General features: G+C 66.1%; 1 protein-coding gene across 1 annotated transcript; it reads left to right on the forward strand.

Annotated features, from left to right (window-relative positions):
• The first annotated feature begins 1,013 nt into the window (after window positions 1–1,013).
• On the forward strand, window positions 1,014–8,438 carry TNNT2 (troponin T2, cardiac type). Its single transcript, XM_054713150.1, has 14 exons — window positions 1,014–1,048; window positions 1,393–1,403; window positions 1,524–1,538; window positions 1,931–2,035; window positions 2,563–2,598; window positions 3,132–3,165; window positions 4,099–4,159; window positions 4,414–4,530; window positions 5,371–5,448; window positions 5,695–5,805; window positions 7,151–7,260; window positions 7,704–7,794; window positions 7,942–7,982; window positions 8,201–8,438. The coding sequence occupies exons 1-14, from the start codon at window positions 1,014–1,016 to the stop codon at window positions 8,244–8,246; spliced, it is 891 nt and encodes a 296-aa protein (XP_054569125.1). The 3' UTR covers window positions 8,247–8,438.
• The last annotated feature ends 4,691 nt before the right edge of the window (window positions 8,439–13,129 follow it).

Genomic DNA, 13,129 nt, shown 5'->3' on the forward strand with positions numbered 1-13,129 from the left:
GGGGCAGAGGGGGCATTTGTGGGGATCAAGTTGCTCCCTGCCCCTCCCTTCCGCCCCCAGCTGCCCCTGCCCATGCCCTGTCCCCTGGCTCCCGGGGGCGCTGACAGCTGCAGCGAGGGCTGTCCCAGCTGTGTCGGGGACAAGGGCTACTACATTCCTCAGAAGCTCAGCCGTTCTGCAGGATTAGAACTCGGAAGCGCGTCCATTTTACAGATCGGTGGACGGAGGCCCAGAGAGGTTAAGGGGCTGAACTAGGGTCACACAGCAAATACTCGGTTTTCAAAACCCACCTTTGGACCTCACGGCCAGTGTTCTTTTGGCTTCAGTCCCCAAGGACGTGGACCCTGATCTCTGGGCTGTGGGGCAGGAGGGGCAGGTGGGAGGAGAAGCGGTTTGGGGACTTGATCACATCTGCTCGGGGCGGGGTTTTGATTGCCTCCCAGGCTGCAGCCCCCGGCTCAGCCTGCCCCAGCCTCTCCTTCAGTCCGGCCTTGGGGCCACTGGCCCGGCTGCATCCTGGTCTGAGAGCCCTCCCCCACCTTCCGGGGGCTGGCATGCTATTTTGGGGGAGCCGGGTGGGGCTCCCTCTTCCTCTGCACCCCAGGCAAGTGGCTCCGAGCAGGTGGGAGGTGGGGCGGGAGAGGAGAGAGGATGCTGAGATCCCTGAGATCCCGTGCCCCAGGCTGGCCGCGCACCACCCCCTCCCTGGGGGGACAAACTCCGCCCAGCTTGGGGAGCAGCCCCCCCAGTTCTAAGCCACCGTCCGGCTGCTCCCGGGGTCCCGGGCAGTGCTGGGGGCCACAGACTCCTCACCACACCTGGGGACTCCAGAGGACAAGCATTTGTCAGAAACCAGGGTGGCCTTGCAGGGCTCCCGGTGGCAACATTTCTGCAACAAGGTTGCAAGTGACACTTAGGACGTGGATACGGTTACAGCCCCCGTCTCCCCCCGCCCTGCGGGCCCCCGTGGCCCACACTGACATCTTTCTCTTTTGGAGGGAGAGAGAGAGACCATGTCTGACGCAGAAGAGGTGGAGGAGTTCGAGGGGTGAGTGCCAGAGCATCCTGTCCCCTCGCCCCTGTCCCCGACCACCTATCCTTGGAGCCGCCCTGGGAGCAGGAGGGTGTGTGTGCGTGTGTGAGTGTGTGTGTGTGTGTGTGTGTGTGAGTGTGTGTGTGTGTGTGTGTGTGTGTGTGAGTGTGTATGAGTGTGTGCGTGTGTCTGTGAGAGTGTGTGTGTGTGTGAGTGTGTGTGAGTGTGTGTGTGAGTGTGTGTGTGCGTGTGTGTGTGTGTGTGTGTGTGTGTGTGAGTGTGTGTGTGTGTGCGTGTGTGTGTGTGTGAGAGTGTGTGTGCGCATGCACATTCCTGACCGCGTCCCCTCCGCGCTGCAGGGAGCAGGAAGGTAAGGGCCCGCCGGTACCTCCCTCGGACGGACGGACGGACGGAGGGCCGCCTCCTTTGAGACTGACCCGCCTCTTGTCTCCTTTCTTGCGGCCGTGACCTTGTGACCTTGTCCGAGCAGAAGAAGCTGTGGGAGGTATGGGGCTTGGGCTGGTGGAACCCCAAGGAGTTGGGGGGGGAACCCCGGGAGCCGAGATTTCCTGGGCAGCCTGCTGCCTGTCCCTGTCCCTGTCCCCCCCTCGCCTCTCTCAGCGGAGCGAAGCCCTTCCCACAGCCCTGGCTCCTACACAGCATCGACCCTGACCTTGGCCGCCCTGACCTTGGCCGCCCTGACCTTGGCCGCCCTGACCTTGGCCGCCCTGACCTTGGCCGCCCTCTGCCGGGCGCACAGGAAGGGGGGGGACTATTGTAGGTTGTGGGCCACTCCACTCGGCTGCAGCAGGACCGTGGGGGCCGAGCTTGCGGCTCCTGGTTCGTGGACCCCCACACCCGCCCCTCACTGTGCCCGTCGCTCGCCTGTCGCTTCAGAGCAGGAAGAGGCCGCGGAGGAGGAGGCCGCGGAGGAGGCCGCAGCGGAGGAGGAGGCTGAGGGCGAGGCTGAGGGCGAGGGGCAGGCCGAGACCAACGCGGAAGGTGGGGCTCTGGGGCGGGCGTGGGGCTGCGCCCTGGTGCCGGGCGGGGGCAGAGCCCGCAGCCACTCCTGTGGCCGGAAAGACCCTCTGGACGTGCCGTCCAGCCGGTGTGGCTGCGCCTCCGTCTGGGCTGGGGCTCGGCGGTCAGTTGTCCACCGAGGAGCCGGGACAGCGAGCTCCTTCCGTGTCGGGCGGAGGCCGGGCCCAGGGCACGTGTCTCTGTGTGTGAGTGCGCATGTGTGTGCGTGTGCATGCGTGTGAGAGAGTATGTGTGGGGGCTGTGTACGTGTGTGTGTGGCTGTGCGTCTAGCTGTGCATGCATATATGCGTGGTTGTGTGTGAGTGTATGTGTGTACATGCATGGCTGTGTGTGCGTGTGTGCACGTGTGTGCATGTGTGTGAACAGACAGCCCTGTGACCCCGGAACCCAGCAGGCGCACTGGGTCATGTCCTGTCTGGGGGGGGCTCTCGGCGGGGGGCCCCTGAGCTTAGAATCGGGACTTGGTTGATGTTTCTCGTTCTGTTCAGACGACAGACAAGAGGAGGAAGTGAAAGAGGCTGAAGGTGAGGAGGGCTGGGCAGAGGCGAGAGGGTTGGGGTGATGCGGGGACCCCTGCCCATTGAGAGAGGCGGCTCCCGGGAAGGTGGGAGGTGGGGGAGGGCTCACGGGTCTGGACAGACGTGGTGACGACGCGGGTTTGGGGTGCTGGGCTCCACGCCTCTGCCCCTCAATCCAGAGTCACTGGGCGGGGCATCCGGGGGTGGGGGGTGGGGGGGGCCGTGGGTGAAACCCCAAGGCCTCGCCGTCCACGTGGTGGTCACTGCTGGGGCCGCAGCCACGCCCTTGGGGGAGGGGCAGCCAGCAGGGGCTCAGCATCCCGCCCCCCCCCCCCCCCCCGGGGCTCCAGAGGGCCTGTGGGGTTTGCAGCCCACGGGGCCTCCATTCCCGCGGGTGCTCCTGGGACTGGGAGCCCCGGGCTGGAGGGGCCTCACTGTGCGGACGGGGAGACGGAGGCCCTCGGTCCCCAGCCCCTCGGGACAGAGCTGGGCCCAGGGCCAGGGCCCCCTGACCCCCGGCTGTGCACGTCTCTCTGCAGATGGCCCCGTCGGGGAGTCCAAGCCCAAGCCCAGGTGAGCAGGACACGCGTGTGGGAGGCCCGGGGAGCGGAGGGCCAGCAGGGAGGGGGCGCGGGGGGCATGGGCCGGGGTGTGGCAGGCATACTCACGGGGGACACTTCCCAGGCTCGGGGGGACAGACTGACCGGCCCGGCTCCGACTCCCCAGCTCCGTCCTGTGTCCAGCCCATTCCCTCCCCGGCCACCGGCGTGTCCACAGCCCCACGCACACCTGTGGGCGATGGGGAGACGGAGGACTAGATCCCCCCCAGGCCTTTCTGGTTAATCCTCCCCCGAGGACATTTTCCCATTGATGTTTAGAGAGAGTGGAAGGGAGAGTGAGAGACGGAGAGAAACATCGATGTGAGAGAGACACATCGATGGGTTGCCTCCTGCACGCACCCCGACCAGGGCCAGGGAACCTGCCACCAAGGGACGTGCCCTTGACTGGAATCGAACCTGGGACCCTTAAGTCCACGGGCCGACGCTCTATCCACTGAGCTGCACCAGCCAGCCCCCCCGCCCCGGGCCTTTTTGTCACAGCGTGTGTGTGTGTGTGTGTGTGTGTGTGTGTGTGTGTGTGCACGTGTGCACATGCAGGGGCCAAACCGCAGGGCTCCTGGGCTCCCGGGCGAGTCTGTGGGGTCCCCCACAGGGACCCGGAGTCAGGTAAGCCCGTCCCCCCTTCTCCACTTCCTGGAGGCCCGGTTCTGAGCCGATCACTGCTTCTCGGAGCCACAGGGCTCCCACCTGGGATTCGCTGGACAGTGAGGACGGAGAGAAATGACCTGTGAGAGCCGTGGGCGCCCCGGGTGCCGAGCGAGTGTGGGGACGCCCGCTGTGACCCAGAGGTGGCCACGCTGGGCAGGGGGCGGGGCCGGCCTGCCCCGGGACCCGGCCCCTCCCACGGGGGCGCTGGGCGCTCACAGACCCTCCTTCTCCCCCCAAGGCCCTTCATGCCCAACCTGGTGCCCCCCAAGATCCCCGACGGAGAGAGGGTGGACTTCGACGTGAGTGGGGCTGTGGGGAGGGCAGGCCCGCGCGGGGGTGGTGGGCGGGGCCCCCCTGAGAGAGGGAGACCCCCCTGACTCGTGTGGGCTGAGAGGAGACGGCACGGGGTGGGGTCCGGCCCCGGCCAGGCTGGCGTTGCCCTGGGTGCAGGCCTCGGCGCCCTTCCTGGCCAGGCCCCAGGCCCTGCCCGCGGCCTCGGGCGGGGAGCGGGGCGGTGTGCCTGCCCGCCCTCCCCTGGAGCCGTGTCCCGCAGGACATCCACCGGAAGCGCATCGAGAAGGACCTGAACGAGCTGCAGACGCTGATCGAGGCCCACTTCGAGAACAGGAAGAAGGAGGAGGAGGAGCTGATCTCCCTCAAGGACAGGATCGTAGGTGCCCCTCGCTGGCCGCACCCCTCCAGCCGGGCCTCCCCTCCTCCAGGCAGTCCTCCGGGATGCCCCTCGCCTGCTGGGGGAGGACTCTCCATTGGGAAACCCAGCAGCCTGGACGCTCACTCCTTGGGGGGCTGGAGCGGGCCCGGCTTTGGGGTGACTGGTCAGTGTCCGTTGCCCTGGCCCTGCCTCCCTCCCGTTGGGCACGGCTCCCCTGCAGGGGAGGGAAGGTGTGGTGACTCCGGGATTCCCCCACCATTCCATCACTGTGGAGTGGGGATATTTGAAAATTTTTTATTTTTATTTATTTTTCTTGATTTCTGAGAGGAAAGGAGAGGAAGGGAGAGAGAGAGAGAGAGAGAGAGAGAGAGAGAGAGAGAGAGAAGCATCCATGATGAGAGGGAATCATGGATTGGCTGCCTCCTGCACGCCCCTCACTGGGGATCGAGCCCACAACCCGGGCCTGTGCCCTGACCGGGAATCGAACCCGGGGCCTCCTGGTTCATAGGTCGACCGGCTGCTGCGGCGGGCAGCTGGGACCTGGCCACCATCTGAGCACAGAGCGGGGCCAGGGCAGGAGGAGTCTCACCCAGGAGAGGGAGGCCAGTCCCCCGCTGGGTGCCTCTCGGTGGGGTCATCTGTGGGGCGCGGTCCCGCCTCATGGGGGCAGCACTGGGCTGAGCGCTGCCCACCTGGCCAGTGTCCCTGGGCTGGCCGAGACCCAGGCTCAGGGGGCCGTCCCCGGGGTTCCTGTGCCACCTCCCCTCCCCCTTTCCTCCTCCCTCCCCCTCCCCCCCCTCCCCACGCGCTCACGGCCGGCTCGGCCTCTCCCCGCAGGAGAAGCGGAGGGCGGAGCGGGCGGAGCAGCAGCGCATCCGGAGCGAGCGGGAGAAGGAGCGGCAGAACCGCCTGGCGGTGAGCGACCGGCCCCGGAGGCACCCCCCCTCCTGCGCCCCGGGGCGATGGGGCCTCATTCATTCATTCATTCATTCACTCACCCACCCGCCCAAGGGCTCACCACCCCCGCGGGCCAGGCCCCGGCGGGGACCCCCTAGCCCCGCGGAGAGAAAGCACAGGCCATGCATCCAGGAACCCCGGAACCGGGGTCCAGCCCCGCCCCTAACGGCTGCCTCCCTCCCTCACCCCCCGCTTCCCCACCAGGAGGAGCGAGCCCGGCGGGAAGAGGAGGAGAACCGCAGGCGCGCGGAGGACGAGGCCCGGAAGAAGAAGGCGCTGTCCAACATGATGCACTTCGGAGGCTACATCCAGAAGGTGGGCGGGGCGTCCCGGAGGTGGGCGGGGCAACACGAAGGTGGGCGGGGCGGCACGTCCAGAGGGGGCGGGGCAACGTGCCCAGGAGGTGGGCGGAGCATCCGGGAGGTGGGCGGGGCAACGTACCCAGGAGGTGGGCGGGGCAACACGTCCAGAGGGGGCGGGGCAACGTAACAAGGTAGGCGGGCGTCCAGGAGGTGGGCGGGGCGGCACGTCCAGAGGAGGCGGGGCAACGTGCCCAGAAGGTGGGCGTGGCATCCAGGAGGTGGGCGGGGCAGCACGAAGGTGGGCGGGGCAGCGGTGGTCCTGGGGCTGAGGGATCCTGAGGGACCAGGGGTCCACGGGGAACTTCCCAGCTGCTGTGGGTGAGGCCGCAGCCTCCTCCCGCCGGCCCTCCAGCGCCCTCAGGCGGCGGTTTCCCCAGGAGGGTCCTGCTGGGATCGGGGCTGGGGCGGGGCTGGGATGGCTTGCCGCCCCGCTCTGTCCCCCTTCATCCACTCCCAGGAGCCTCCTCTCCTCCCCCAACCCCTCCCCCCGCCCACGCAGATGGACACAGCGGGCAGAGCCCGGTGCCCACTCAGAGCTCCAGTTGGAGACTCTGGTCGGAGACAGCTGTGTGGGGCCTCAGTTTCCTCATCTGTAAAGTGGGGTTAACGTGGCCTGAGGTCAAGGGGGCGCACCCTGGGGAGGTGACTTATTCCGGGAAGCTCACCCTCCATCCCTGACTTCCATGCCCCACGCCCGCTAGACGCCCCCGGTCCTCCTGGGAGGAGGGAACGTCCCACAGACTGTCCCAGTCCCCAGCTCCGAACCGGGCCGCCTCCCCGCTCTGCCCCGCAGGGACCACACAGCCAAACTCTGGCTCTGGCTGCCCTGCTCTCAGACCAGCCCTGCCCCCCAGTCCCCCCCGCCCCCCGCCCCCCCAGGGACCGCGTCTGAGTCACCGTCTCCTTGTCCCCTGTCTCTCTCTGCCTGGTCCTCCGTCCTCCGCCTCGTGCCCGCCCTCTCTCTGTCTCTGTCCCATCTCCTCCGCCTCTCTCTCTGGGTCTGTCTGTCCTGGTTCCCTGGTTTAGCAGGCGCAGGTGGGTACGAAACCTCCTCTTAGTTTTGGGGGGCTCCCTGGAGGGAGGGCCGTGGCGCTGGGACTGGGTGGCCCAAATGGCCCTTTTCGTCCGGGCCTCGGTTTTCCCCGGGGAATCCGGGCAGGGATGGGCTGGGTGTTGTGGGAAGAGGATGAGCAATGGGTCCCCACTGGGTTTTGGGGGAGGGGGGGAGGCGCTGGGGAACGAGGGGGAGGGGGTGTCCTCCAGCGAACGCCCCGTCCCCCGCTGGCCACCCCCTCCAGACGGAGAAGAGAAGCGGGAAGAGGCAGACGGAGCGGGAAAAGAAGAAGAAGATCCTGGCCGAGCGCAGGAAGGTGCTGGCCATCGACCACCTGAATGAAGACCAGCTGAGGTGGGGCCCGGGGGATGCTGCGGCCGCGCGCATGCGCACCGCGAGGGCGCCGGCAAGGGCGCGCGTGCTCGCCGCTGCCACCAGGGGTCGCTGCCGCCCCACGCATCCTCCCCAGGGCGCGTTTGGGGGGCGGGACTGGCGTCCGCAGGTGCAGCCAGCGCCTTGGGGGCTCACCTTGCCCTCTGCACGCAGGTGGTGGGGTGGGGGTCGAACTAGATGCTCCGCAAGGACAGAGGGCTCCTCCCTCTCCCCCGTGTCCCCGGAGCCTGGTCTTGGCAGCCCTGGGTACCTGCTCTCTGGGCCCCGGGCAGAGCCAGGGGGGCAGGCAGTCTGAGGCCCTGGGGGCCCCGGGGTCAGGATGAGGGTGAAGGCAGATGAGGGGCCCGTCCGTATTGTCCTCAGCCCCCCCCCCCCCCCCCCCCTCCACTCTGGCTCCCGTGCAGGGAGAAGGCCAAGGAGCTGTGGCAATGCATCTACAACCTGGAGGCTGAGAAGTTCGACCTGCAGGAGAAGTTCAAGCAGCAGAAATACGAGGTGAGCCTGCCCGCCTGGCTCCCCCTGGTTGGAGCGGGTCCACCCTGCTGCTGGGCTGGGACCCCCCTCCTTCCCCCAGCTCTAGCCACCTGGGACTTGAGCCACATGATCTCCCACGTGACCCTGCCTTTCCCACTTTTCCTGCAGATCAACGTGCTCCGGAACAGAATCAACGACAACCAGAAAGTGTGAGTCTCCCCTGGCCCCGCCTCCTCCCTCTTGTCCACTACGGCCTGGTGGCCTCCTCCAGCGCCCAGGCCTCCTCCTCTGGCCTCCAGGGCCTCCCTGTCCTCTCGCCCTTGGCCACTGCCCACCCAGGCTGCCCCCTCCCACCCTCAGCACCCACCCTGGGGAGACCTCCTGCCCTGCCCGTGGCCCCTCCGACTGGGTCATGCTTCTCCCGCAGCTCCAAGACCCGAGGCAAGGCCAAGGTCACGGGACGCTGGAAGTGAAGGCCCAGGTCTGCTCCTGGCCATGTCCTGCCCGCCCTGCAGGCCCCCCAGCTCCCGGGCCCTCCTGGCACCGGGGGGCGGGGTGGGGAGCAGGTCCTGTCTGGATACCAGGGGGGCCCAGCTGGCCACCGCCACCCACGGCTGCAACCCACATGCCCACACCACGCCGGGAATAAAGCCACCGCACACCAATGGCACTGCTGTCGCTTTCTTTCTTTTCTTTTCTTTTATTTTATTCGTGTGTTTTTTGTTCATTCTCACCCGAGGATATTTTCCCATTGATTTTTTTATTTTATTTCTTTAAACTTTAAAAAATATATATATTTAATTGATTTTTTTACAGAGAGGAAGGGAGAGGGATAGAGAGTTAGAAAAACATCGATGAGAGAGAAACATCGATCAGCTGCCTCCTGCACGCCCCCCACAGGGGATGTGCCCGCAACCAAGGTCACATGCCCTTGACCGGAATCGAACCCGGGACCCTTCAGTCCGCAGGCCGACGCTCTATCCACTGAGCCAAACCGGTCAGGGCTCCCATTGTTTTTTTCAGAGAGAGGGGAAGGGAGCGGGGAGACACACAGAGAGAGAAACATTGATGTGAGAAAGACATATCGATTGGTTGCCTCCATCACGTGCTCTGACCAGGGCCAGGGGTACAGGAGCCTGCAACTGAGGTCCGTGCCCTTGACCAGAATCGAACCGGATACTTCGATCCACAGGCCCACGCTCTGTCCACTGAACCAAACCGGCTAGGCCCGTGGTCGGCAAACTGCGGCTCCCGAGCCACAGGCGGCTCTTGGGCCCCTTGAGTGTGGCTCTTCCACAAACATACCACGGCCTGGGCGAGTCTATGTTGAAGAAGTGGCATTAGAAGAAGTTTACGTTTAAAAAATGTGGCTCTCCAAAGGAATTTCAGTCGTTGGACTGTTGATATGTGGCTCTGTGGACTCATGAGTTTGCCGACCACTGGGCTAGGGTGTCCATCACTTCCCCTGTCTCACCTGGCCAGGTACCAGGTACCAGGGCCCGAGTCCCGGGGAGACCGAGGCCTCTGAGGAAAGGGGGTCCAGAGCGTGAGGAGGAGAAAGCCAAGTCGCCGTGGCTGCCCCGTCTGTGCCAGGGCAGGATGAGGCGGCAGCATCCACTCCCAGGCGGGCCCCACCCCTGACTCCACAGCCGGTTTCTCCAGAGGGTGGGGCAGTCCCCTCCCTGGGGGGGGGGGTCTGGGGTGTCCTCTCTCAGGGACGGTCCCAGGCTGGGTGGGGGCTGGCTGGAGGGCAGGGCAGGCCACGGAGTCTGTGTCCCCACTGTTCCCTAACCCGGAACGCCCCTCCTTCCCTCCCTGGAATCCTACCTCTCCCGTCCCGTCCCCGAGGGCTGCTCGTGCCCCCGATCTCCCAAGAAGTCTTTGGGGGGGGGCCCCCTCCCTGAGTGTCCATGGGTTCCACAGGCAACACCCTCCAGAAACCAGGTCTGGGGGCCCCGCCCTCTCTCCCTCCCTCCTGTCCCCGCCCACTGGCTCCCCGCCTCCCCAACAAGCCCAGCTGCTGTGGGGGTGCAAACTGCTGGCCATTGAGAGGACTGTCTCCACACGGGGGCGGGCACCCCCGGGCACCCCGCCCGTGGCCCTGCGCTCAGGCCCTGGCCACACCCGCCACACCTTCCCCGCACCCTAATCCCACAGCAGCTTCCCCCGGTAAATCAGGCCCGGGCAGTGCGACGCTGAAGGAGGTGGGGAGGGGAGTGCGGGGTGGCGGGGAGGGGGGGCTAGGATTGCTTTTCAGGAACCTGGGTGGAGGGCGGTGGGAGGTGGTGCGGTCCCCGGAGGGCGGCTCTGGGCTGAGATTGTGCTGACGCAGCCGCCGCCGCCGTACTGACTGACGGGGATCAGAGAGACGTGCTGAGTGTAAGCGGCCTCACCCCTGTCCTGTTCCCACCCACCCCTCCCCTGCCAGTTCCCCAGAGGAGCCGGCCACGGGGACACGCATGAGGCAGGAGGTCACTTGGTTGCTGCTGGGGGTAAAAGGACAAGGAGAGTTCTTCCCCCCTGAACGTGACACACAGGGACCCCCCTCCGGCCCCGTATCTGCCACCAAGGAGCCCTACTGTGCGCTGGGCGCTGCGCTGAGCACCTTACAGACATTCCCTGACTACAGCCGAGTCAGGGCCTGCAGATAGGACCCATTTGACACACGAGTAAACCAAGGCTAAGGGGGGGGGGGAGGTGACCGCTGAGGTCACGGTGCAGGGTCCTGAGTGTTCTGATTGCGAGTTTGTTTGTTTATAATCTGCCGGATACACTTCCTACCGAGTGATTATCGGGTGTCTGACAGAAACAAGAGCACATTTTAAAAGACACTGAGCCCTCGCTGGTTTGGCTCAGCGGCTAGAGCCTTGGCCTCGGGGAGTCCCGGGTTCGATTCCCGGTCAAGGGCACAGGCCGGGGTTGCAGGCTCGACCCCCCAGTAGGGGGCGTGCAGGAGGCAGCCGATCCATGGTTCTCTCTCATCATGGATGTTTCTCTCTCTCTCTCCCTCTCCCTTCCTCTCTGAAATCAATTTAAAATATATATATTTTTTAAAGTAAAACAATAAAACTTGCTAATTAACACAGGCCTCGTTCTCACCTTCTGGAGGGCCAGACCGGATGCTTCTTGGGGCGGGACCCTCCCCCCTCCCCCCGCCCCCGCCCCCCACCTGTTCACCCACAGACCCCGCCCCCTTCCCCCCACTCGCTGAGAGCATGGAGGAGCGGGGCGTCCCCCTCGGGGGGCGGGTCTTGGCCGGGGTGCGGGGCGTCTTGGCCGGGGTGCGGGGGTCTTGGCCGGGGTGGGGGGAGTCTTAGGCGGGGTCAGGGGGCGGGTCTTGGCCGGGGTGGGGGCGGGTCTTGGCCGGGGTCGGGGGAGGGGGGGTCTTGGGCGGGGTCAGGGGGCGGGTCTTGGACCGGGTCGGTGAGAGGGAGGAGTCCGGGAGCATCTCCGGTCAGGTCCACGCGGGACCCCGATTCCCCACCCGAGTCCCCTGCGCAGCACGGCCCGTGGGAGCCCACCGTGCGCGGCGGCGAGAGGGACACCCCGCCCGTCAGGCGGGTCTGGGCCTCCGCGGGGGGCGGGGGGTGAGCGCCCAGGTCCCGGGAGGGGCCCCGGGGAGCGGCCTCCGGGACCGACAGGCGGGGCCGGCACACGGGCTCAGGCAGGGACCTGCGGGCGCAGGGTGAGCGGGAACCGGGAGGAGGGGGCCTCGAGGGGCGGGGCCGCGGGGGGACGGGGCGACTGCACAGAATTCTCGCTGCAGAAAAGCGGGAGCTCGCTGGCGTTTTTTCTTTTCTTTCTTTCTTTTATTTATTTATTTATTTAAAAATATATATATTTTTTAAATATATTTTATTGATTTTTTACAGAGAGGAAGGGAGAGGGATAGAGAGTCAGAAACATCGATGAGAGAGAGAAACATCGACCAGCTGCCTCCTGCACGCCCCCTACTGGGGATGTGCCCGCAACCAAGGTCCATGCCCTCGACCGGAATCGAACCCGGGACCCTTCAGTCCGCAGGCCGACGCTCTATCCACGGAGCCACACCGGTTTCGGCTCTTTTTATTTTTTAAGACATTAGAAATGTTTATGTTTTTATTTTTATTGATTTCAGAGAGGAAGGGAGAGGGATAGAGAGAGAAACATCCATGATGAGAGAGAATCCCTGATCGGCTGCCTCCTGCACGCCCCCCACTGGGGATCGAGCCTGGAAACCTGGGCAGGCGCCCGGGCCGGGAATCGAACCCGGGACCCTTGGGTCCGCAGGCCCACGCTCTATCCACGGAGCCACAGCGGCCAGGACTGGGCAGGTCACCTTCTGTGTCTGGGTCTCCGTGTCCTCATGTAGGAACGGGGGTGCCTGCTACCCCGGAAGCTTCTTTTCCCCGCGGGTGCCCTGCGGGGCACGCTGCTCCCTCCCTGCGCCCCGCTCCCTCGTCTGGAACGTTGGGGTGACACCAGCCTCCTGGGGGACCTGTGGACCCCGACACGGAGCAGGGGTGTGGGTGGTGGCCTCCCCGTCCCTACAGGGTCACTCTCGGTCCTTGCCTGGCTCGGGGGTGAGGAAGGGGGGGTGGCCTGGAAGGCTCCTCCACGGCACCCCCAAATAATCCACTGCTTGGAACGGTCACAGACATGCCAGCGATTTATTGATTTCCAAAAAAGCAAATACATAGCGTATCACACAGGCGCACGGGGCCCGGCCAGGCCCGCACCGAGCTCGCACCCCAACACGGAGCCGGGCACGAGGGCGCCGGACAGCTCCCAGCACCCCCGCCCTGCCCCCGCCTGGCTGCCGCCACCCCAGCCGCCCCACCTCCGCGCCAGGCTCCGAGGGTGAGGGTCCAGAGAGGGACATGGGCCCCAGTGACGCCCTGCCTGAGGCCCCCAGGCCAGCGAGGCGGGGGCGGGGGCTGGGACACCTGGGCCCCTGGGATCCGCTCCGGCCACAGCCCTCTGAGGCCCGTTTCCAGCCAGCTCTTCCCAGGAGGCCCTGCGGCTCCCCCTCTGAAATGCATGTGAAGTGGGGTCCTGGGGGTGGCAGGCGCCCCGGACGGGCCTCTCTCTGTCCCGTTGGAGTGGAGTCGGGGCCGGCCGGGGCCCAGGGGACGGCGGGGCCTCTGGCTGAGGGTTCAGTCCCTTGGCTGGTCTGTTCCTCCCTTTCTCCGTGCGTCCCGAACCCCACACCCTCCCTCACGGGAGTCTCCCAGGCCCCCGAGTGTGGTGGTGGGACGTGCCCTCCTGGGAGTCTCCCAAGGACCCCTGTCCGGGCCCAGCCTGGCCCCTCCCCACAGGGCCTGGCCCGCCTGCCCGTGGCTCCCCCCCTCTCCCCGGACCCCACTCCCCCAGGAGA

This window comes from Eptesicus fuscus, chromosome 24 (genome assembly GCF_027574615.1).
Source record: "Eptesicus fuscus isolate TK198812 chromosome 24, DD_ASM_mEF_20220401, whole genome shotgun sequence".
In the NCBI taxonomy this organism is placed as follows: Eukaryota; Metazoa; Chordata; class Mammalia; order Chiroptera; family Vespertilionidae; genus Eptesicus; species Eptesicus fuscus.

Coding starts and splice junctions, on each gene's coding strand:
- TNNT2 (XM_054713150.1), top strand. CDS start 1,014: ATGTCTGACGCAGAAGAGGTGGAGGAGTTCGAGGG. Junction 4,531..5,370: donor TCTCCCTCAAGGACAGGATC/GTAGGTGCCCCT, acceptor CTCTCCCCGCAG/GAGAAGCGGAGGGCGGAGCG. Junction 5,449..5,694: donor AGCGGCAGAACCGCCTGGCG/GTGAGCGACCGG, acceptor CTTCCCCACCAG/GAGGAGCGAGCCCGGCGGGA.